Source organism: Lichtheimia ornata (genome assembly GCF_029851405.1).
Source record: "Lichtheimia ornata isolate CBS 291.66 chromosome Unknown scaffold00092, whole genome shotgun sequence".
Taxonomy (NCBI): Eukaryota; Fungi; Mucoromycota; class Mucoromycetes; order Mucorales; family Lichtheimiaceae; genus Lichtheimia; species Lichtheimia ornata.
The window spans coordinates 42,748-51,200 of NW_026695412.1; the positions used below are offsets into that span (position 1 = coordinate 42,748).

Below are 8,453 nucleotides of genomic sequence, written 5' to 3' on the forward strand. Positions count from 1 at the left end.
CCTTTTCCTCATTTCATATTGCCGATTATTGTACCGTTTCTCCTCCACTCCCTATCACCCCACCCAATCGCCCTTTTCGCTACCTCTCTTTTACTTGCATGTATCTTTGCACCGTCTTAATATTATACCTAATTCTAGTTATTACATATACAATGCGTCTTTGCATCTGCTTGAAAGTTTCTCATGCTGGTGACAACAAGAGTTGGTACCTTCATTGGTTTGTCATTGTAACACAGGTCTTCATTATCCAACAGTGGCTTTATTGTTGAGTGTGGAGGTAGTGAGCATATACATCACAATGAAGCTTCCTTTTCTTTGCTATGTAATAAGGGGATGAAACAATGTTGTCATGATAAAGAGCTGGATGGGATCGAATCAGAGGAGGAAAATGTACGCGGGAACTGCATTTCAGCTTTAGCGGAACCCATGGCAGCCATGTTTCTTGAAGCAATGGACTCTTCTCCCAAATAGATCACATAATCGTTGATGAACATCCACAACTTACGAAATGCATCTACAGCCAACCATGGATGAGCCATTGTGTACCTTTATAGTCTCTCTCCCTCTTTGTTCCTTTCCTTACCCAAAGTAGTGGCATCTTCTACCAAAGCGAGTTCACGTAATATCAATGAGCTGTAAAGGGTCCATCGTTGAATCGCCTCCTTAACCCAGCTGATTGTATCATGTGGCGTGATCAAATGCTGATGCACAATGTCGTATACCCAATCCACCCAGGCACCAATTCCACTTTGATCGTCATTGGCTGCTTGACACTGCCTTTGTAACAATAGCTTGACCTTGTTGACTATACATCCCCTAGATGAGTATATTTGTTCGTGAATGAAATCCACAAAACTTACGCTGTTGACCGAGACCTTCGTCACCACCCCAAGGGGACATCCATTGTGCTCCATCCAGTATGTTGTCAATGCTGATCTTTTCCCAATCCACAAGCATGTCTTTGGCTTGAGTAGTAAGATCATGATGCGCCGCTTGGGCCAATTGATTTGAAATCACCAATCGATCGAGCTTGGATATGAAAATATGCATCACTATTTCACCGTATGAGAAATGATTGACTATATACATCTCGGCTTCTCCTCCTTCTCAAATTACCTGCCATCTTTTTGCTTATCAATGATTCCGAATATCCACTCAAGGCCATCGTGCAGTAGCTTGATAGGTTGGATGAACACGATTTCAAATAGTCATGTGTTGCTTTGCTGATTGGAGCGTGTATTGAGGGGAAAAGGACATGGATGATGGTCTATTATCACAACAATGAGTCCATGTTTCTCAATTATACATTGACACTCACATCATATAGCACGCAATCCCAACGCCAAATAGCCTCCATCACTTGTGAATCTCCATTCATGATCTGGCGGATAGGATCTGGTATCGTTGAGTAAAGTTGGTGAATGCAATCGCTGATCTATTTCTAGTTGTCAATCTCCTATGATAGCTATCCATTCTCTTTTACACTTACATCTTGGTTGAGTAGCATGAGCTTGAGTATCTCTTGACAATGATTATGGTACAGTGATGTGAGTTGTTCAGATTCTGGTTGCCGAGAAGGATCGGTGGTGTGTGGTGCCATGAATGGCTGTAGTGTCGGGATCTCTCGTTCCTGAATTTCTGATTGGGGTTGCTGCTGTTGCTGCTGTGTCGATGATACTTGTTCACTATGACCATTGATAGGTAACCCAACATGCTGAGACGATACGTCTGTATTACTAAAGTTGCATTAATGATGTGATTCACAGCTTGGACCCAAACATACTTTACTATCACGCCTTGTTGTTGTGTCGTTGGCATATCGGTATCACCATCATTCATCATTGCTGTTGAAGGTGAAGGACTTGTGGATCGTCTTCGTTGTTGTTGTTGTGATGATAATGGCTGTGGTTGTTTATATGCAATGCCGCAATAGTTGTATCTCGATTGGCCACGGATACCAAGTCGTCTAGTGCGTATACCCGGGAAGACCGTTTTGACAAGCTTTCCAAAACCAGCTGCGTTGAGTGGTTGCTGATCAGGCTCGTTGACGCGAAGGTACTCAATGTAATCTTCATACACACGCGATCGCTGGATACCCGTATCGTAGTTGTCTGAATCATACTGATAAGTCTGCGATAGCCTGGGACGATCAACATGGGGATCACAGGTCAACTCTACCCTCCCTCTAACTCATTGGCATGTTGCCTTGACAACCACACAAACACACGCACACGCACACACATACCAGGCCAAAATGCTCTGATGGAGAGAGCTATCGACACCATTGTTTGCTTGACTTGTTCGCTGTGCAGCTGCCATTGCCCGAAGGTGATTCTGTAAAGGGAAGCGTTGTGAAGGACAACCAAATTCAACTCCATCAATCTTATGCTATTAATGGAACATGTTTGTTAGCCCGACGGGACCACTGAATCATGCACGTACCATGATCAACCATTATTGTTATCAGAATATAGACGTTGATGATATAATAAACCTTACATGTAACCTAATCAATGACATCTATCACATTCATAGAATGCTAACAATACCTTAAAGCTTGAATCAGCCATTACACGATTATCATCCTCCACCACTCTACTCCAAGGATTCATAGACCAATGCATGTTTTTATCAACAAAAATCAAATAGATACTGCTCAATTTCGAAGCGTACACTAGATGCCACAGCCTTGATGAATTGGAAACTAACATTGCACTTGAACCTGGAGCCATCTAATCGCTCGAGATTGTTTGATCGCACCAAAAGCCGTAGCGTCGTTAAGCTTGTAATCTAGCAAACATCCCAACCATAAATAAAACGCCTATCTATATGACATGCAAAGACCAACCTGTGTTTGAATATCGATCGAGTCTTCAAGGGTATCATCGATAATACTGTAAAAGATGGCCAGCATACGTTCAACAGGAAAAGCTTTGGGACCAAGAAGCTGAGGTCGCATCTATTTCCCAACCATTGGTACCATTGTCCATAAAGCCAATCACATGTTAATTTACATACCTTGCCACCGAGATTGTCTACTTTGGCTTTACGAGTACCGCCTCCTTTCTTACGCTTGCGTGCCTCACCGGCCTTGGCAAAGTATCGTACATCGTATCGCGGAGGATTATAAGATGCCAGGAACGCAGCAATCAACAAGAATTTTGTGTAATACGGTAATGCGAAATAGCCTATCAATCACTTGTAAGCATCCCCACACGTTTGCAACGATTCATATAAAGGGCACTCACCTTTGTCACGTGATTGCTTTCGAAAAAGATCCTCTGCTTCAGCATCATCCAATTCATCCAATCGCTTCGTTTCCTTGGCCCATTCAGCACTCGAAACCTCTCTCAAGTAGAGTTTATCTGTTGCTTTGGCAAAGAATGGTAATGCCAGCTGATACAACCTTGATCGCTCGGATACCCTTGCTATTAGCACACGTGTTAGTCCACCTTTGCATATTAAGAATGCCATTCCAAACTTACAATCACCATCCTTCAAAGGTCTGATGTATATCGGAAACAAAAGTGCCGCGAGATAACGCAATTCATTGATGTCCTTGCAGTTGTGATTGAAGATGTTGTAAATGATTTCAGAAAAGCCGTCGACAAATTCGTCATTGAGCTCAACAGGATCTCGACCTTCCACTTGGATCAAACGCGTGGTGTAACCTTTACGCAGGATCTCGATTGTGTCTTGCTTTGTGTATTCAGGAAATCGCATCACCAGTGGTTCATAGGCACCTCCTCGAACTCTGAACTTGTCAAACACCACCGTGCTGATCATGATGACACAAATATTTCGACCCGTCTATCACATTTTTTGTGTGGTTGGTACCAATCATCCATCCATGCATTGAAAGAGCATTACCATTTCTGCTAGCCGTAATAATGAATAAATCAAAGTCGATCCCATGTCACGAAGTCTCTCGGCACGATCGAGTACAAGATATCGCGTCTCTGAATCACCAAACTGAATCATCCTCTCATCATCCAATGCAACGCCCTCCTGGATCGCCTTCACAAATTGATGAATGTTGTCTATTCGGCGTACACCCGTATACTTGTTCTCGTATGAAGGCGTCCAATCGCACCACTGGTTGATTGTGTGTTCGAACAGCATGCGTGGCGTATGACATTCGATGCAGTTGATAAATGACCACATGGATCGAGCAAGCGTCTTTTCGAGAATGGCACGAACAACACTGGTTTTGCCTGAAGAAGGGTGGCCGTAAATGAAAATGCTGGGAAGGACGGCATCGCTAGGCTATTGTCACAGATCTTTAGTATCCTCTATACCGATTGACCTTGAAATAAATATTCACCTCGCCCATGAGCTGTAGCAATGTGGCAATTTGCTTTGATCGCCCAGGGAATTGAGCTTCCAGTTCCTGCAGGACCATGATAAGTTTGAAGGAGAGGAAGTGACACCACGACGAGTTTGACAACTCAGCTGGATATCGAGTCGCCCCACTCCCAACTGAGCTTGATCGCATTGATTTTTTTTTTATCTACCCAACCATCATCTTCAAGACCTTGGCATTTTCGAGATCCAAATCAAGCTACTCTACCTGCTGTTGATGCATATCATCAGGTGATGGTTGTATACATCGATCCTCTATTATACATTGGTATAGGAATTCGTTTAACCTACCATGATCTTGCATCCTTTCATCTCCCAAATAATTGTAAATGCCATCGTCAAACTTAATGCATATTGTCCACTACGTGCTACCATGACACTCTTCCCTGTTCTCGGCGATACCACGCCCATAAATAAAAAGCAATGTAACACGACGAATGTTAACGTGCAAGTTTTAGTGGCAAGAGGACATGTAATTGGCCTATCCAGATGTATGCGCATGGACTTGTCTTTGTGGAACCCCAAGAGCATTGGTGTTGCATTGCCCAATCGACGCAGGATACAATCAATCATTATGCCTTTTCACAATGATCATGGGTCACTGCTGCATTCCTCTTCTAAGCTGTGGTCAAAGATCATCAGGTAGATTTATCAGTTGTTTATGCTATTGCAGCTTCATCGTAACCCTTGTTAGGTGAGGGACCATTTATCAAATCAATCACAGCCTTCTTTTCTTTTCTTTATGTTGACAACCATTCCCACGCCCACCATGGCAAGCACGCAAAAGCAACGCTTGTTGTCACGAAAGCCATCACACATCTCTTCTCTTGTATCTTTTTCGATTGCGCATGTCATCCACGTCTGCCTTTTGGTACGTGATAATGAGAACGAACATGTAGTTTTGATGGGTCAGCTATTCCTCACCTATTAATCTTTGTGATCAACTATATGCAGCCCTTCGATTCATTGTCTCGTTGTGGCATTCATCTCCCCCTTTTTCCCTGATGATGGTTTCTTTGTGATTATGTATGGCTATTTTCATTTTATATCTCTTTCTTGTGTATTGATGTTCCTTTGAGAAGTGATACCTATACCTCGTATCTCTGCAAGCAGAAAGCAACATTGGCTTAGGAATACAGAGCTGGCGGCTTTTTTGTTGATGACATAAATCCTTTGGCAAGGCCTACCTGCTGAATTTACACTTTTTCCAAACAAGCCGAGGTGTATCGGTTGAACACTGCACCATAGATACTCAAGGCCTTTCCCTATAAAGATGAATCAAACTTATGTAAGAAAAGGCGACAACGTGGTCAAGTTACATTGCGTTGTCGCTTGGAGATGTGGGGGGTATCAGCTCCTACAGGGAGTGCTGAACGTGTACGGGCAATATGCATCTCTCACTCGCCATGATTATCCCAACCTGTATGCAAGTGAATCTTGTATCAACAATCGAGCAGCCTTTCGTGGATGGTTCATGTACGATATGAATAATAATATCAGCATCCTTCAATCATTCTTGAGATACGTACAACACGAGACGACTATCGTTGTTGCTGATCTGCCACCAGGTTTGATCCAGTATCTTTTAAGAGTGTGTCCAAGACCTGCTGATTGGCCAGAGGGTGATGACTCGTGGGTGGCTGTCAAGGAGTTGAGAGACATAGCAATGGAAGGAGCAAGACAACGCTTCGTTGACAGAAACGGCGCACCGGCAGGAGTAGCACAAGACCCACAAGATTCAACATGTGTGAACTGCATGTAGGGAGCCGAAAAGCAAGGCTACGTGTCATTGTTGATGGTCATGAACGCTATGAACCAAATGGTATCTATGTCGGTCAAGCCATATAGAACCTTGGCCCAACTGTTTATATCGATTTTGATCCAACGATCACACAACATGGATTGGTGTTCAAGAATGAGGATCGACATTTGCTACCTTCTGCTAGAAATCCCACCATCGTTTATGATTATACCCCATTCTGGCATGCCAAGAATTCTTACTTTCCCGTATTTCTTGATACATTACAACATCAGAACATAGCAGCTCGCCAAGAAGTCATGGATGAAGCACAATTTGACGAATCATTCTCATTGCAAAGAATCTTACGACAATACTGGATCAACATTTGCGCCAACGACGGTCATGATGCATGCCTACGTCCAGGCGACATTCCTGATCATGAACATGGTGCTGATGACTTTACCACGGAAAGCACCACATTTATACAACAACATGGTCGTGGCATTGATTCTTGGGTGTGGGATCATTACTTAGCCATTCCAAAGGGCATGTAAGCAGCTACAGCAGGGGATAACCATATGTTTTGCCACGAGCTTACTTTGTGAATAATAGGGCCACTATCAGCAACGCATGGAAGGAACTTTTAAAGAGATATCAGTTGGAGATTGTACATGTCAGCGTGGTTAGAGGAGTCAAACGATGAAGGATCCCTCGTTATTCTGGTGACGAAACAAGGCGACAAGTAGCCACAGGAAGTGCCCCACGATAGACATCCAGCATTGTATATGGTCAACACAACTAATAACAACTTTTCAGTGATAATAAAGCATTGGTTGCTCCTTGATCCAGTTGTCCCATAGCCCACATCTCTAACCCTTGTTGAATCCATCTACTAATACGTGTTACGTCTTTGCATTCATCATCATCATCAGTCCAGTAGTCCAGCTACTATCTATTGTATCTCATCAAAACCAATGCCCACTTGTTTCATGTGCACCATTCACCCATCCAATAAAATGTCCAAATGTAAATGGAGTAAGACTTTCTTGTTGTAAAAGCGAATAAAATTGAATACAAAGGGGTACACGCTGATAGTAGGAATGCTATCGTAAAGGTGTGTGTGCTGTAACCAAGTCGATGGACATAGAGGAGGTCCAACGTTCCAGATAGGCAGAATTCCAAATCACCCACGGCGGTAAACCATCTCCATCAAAGATAAAGCCATCTCAACCATGTCATTCCAATCCATCATCATCCTCAGCCGTATTCACATGATATGATCCACTCTTCTTGCAGACGACGCGATAAGTAACCAAAGCAACCTTCCAGGATTCTTTCTCATCCCTGCACTTGATCGCATCCTTCCATCCATAGCCATTGCAAATCCAATAAGAAAGAGCCATGTGATCGCTGCTGATAACCTTCCTTTTCATCCTGCTGTTGGTCTATCTCTTTCTTGGTCATATTCCATCATAGCTCAACCGGTAAAGAGTCTTTGTATTGAAGTGTACTTGATAGCTGATATGGCATCATCCATAGGAAGTTGTATGTATTGAAACAAGATGCAACACGTGAATAAAGCTGCTTCTACACAATGACTACCTGTTGTTCGTAGAAAAAGGCTGGAAAGCAAGTTGCTGCAAGTAAAGAACGCTGTTCGAGGCAATGCATAAAGACTTCGCTAATAGCAACAGCTGCAGCGTTTGATCGTGGCAAGAGCGTGTGTTGTAGTAGAGTGACAAGGTTGTGAACGCTGTTTGAGACAATGGAGTAAAGACCTCGCTAAGAGCAACTGCTGCAATGAATGCTGTTACGTTTGATTGTAGCAGAGGAGTATGCAAGAGAGTGTGTAGTGTCAAGAGACTCGTGTGTTGTAGTGGGCTGTGCATACGCCATGGACTTGCCATTCAGTCAACGACAATCGGATGAAGAGTGTTGTAGGATTGACATGATGGGTTGAAGCAGGACAATCGTTCGCAGGTGGTAGTTGTATACTTGAATGGGCCAACCGTTGAGAATGGGAGGAAAAGGCAATACGCTAGGAGCGGAAGAAGTGGGTCAAACACCTCTTGTTATAAATGCATGAACACTGTACATCAATCCTTGATTATGAGATTGCCCCTCTCGAACCTGAAACTTTCACACAAGATGCTCTTTGGCATGCTGATCAACTTCGTTCAAATAAAATTCGCAGGCTTCATTGTGAAGATTTAAAATGCGGGGAGGTCCAAATGGTGGATGACGGGATCGATCCGGAACAAAAGAGCGGACGGCCCACCGCCCCGAAGTTGCCCACCTCCAACTTGAAAATTGGTCAACAGGGTGCTCTCGAACATGCTGATCAATATTT

The 8,453-nt window shown here is 43.4% G+C and overlaps 3 protein-coding genes across 3 annotated transcripts; 1 reads left to right on the forward strand and 2 right to left on the reverse strand.

Annotated features, from left to right (window-relative positions):
• Positions 1-347: 347 nt before the first annotated feature.
• On the reverse strand, positions 348-2,445 carry O0I10_011508 (uncharacterized protein; the record flags this gene model as incomplete). Its single annotated transcript, XM_058491473.1, has 9 exons — positions 348-514; positions 584-805; positions 861-1,052; positions 1,117-1,267; positions 1,319-1,435; positions 1,490-1,736; positions 1,784-2,140; positions 2,246-2,388; positions 2,443-2,445. 9 exons carry the CDS (start codon positions 2,443-2,445, stop codon positions 348-350), a joined length of 1,599 nt encoding a protein of 532 aa, XP_058337748.1.
• Positions 2,446-2,631: 186 nt separating this feature from the next.
• Positions 2,632-4,402, reverse strand: O0I10_011509 (uncharacterized protein; the record flags this gene model as incomplete). Its single annotated transcript, XM_058491474.1, has 7 exons — positions 2,632-2,790; positions 2,849-2,959; positions 3,019-3,188; positions 3,249-3,428; positions 3,486-3,810; positions 3,871-4,266; positions 4,325-4,402. The coding sequence occupies 7 exons, from the start codon at positions 4,400-4,402 to the stop codon at positions 2,632-2,634; spliced, it is 1,419 nt and encodes a 472-aa protein (XP_058337749.1).
• Positions 4,403-6,105: 1,703 nt separating this feature from the next.
• Positions 6,106-6,806, forward strand: O0I10_011510 (uncharacterized protein; the record flags this gene model as incomplete). The annotated part of the gene is made up of 3 exons (XM_058491475.1): positions 6,106-6,120; positions 6,211-6,653; positions 6,716-6,806. The coding sequence occupies 3 exons, from the start codon at positions 6,106-6,108 to the stop codon at positions 6,804-6,806; spliced, it is 549 nt and encodes a 182-aa protein (XP_058337750.1).
• Between the last annotated feature and the right edge of the window lie 1,647 nt (positions 6,807-8,453).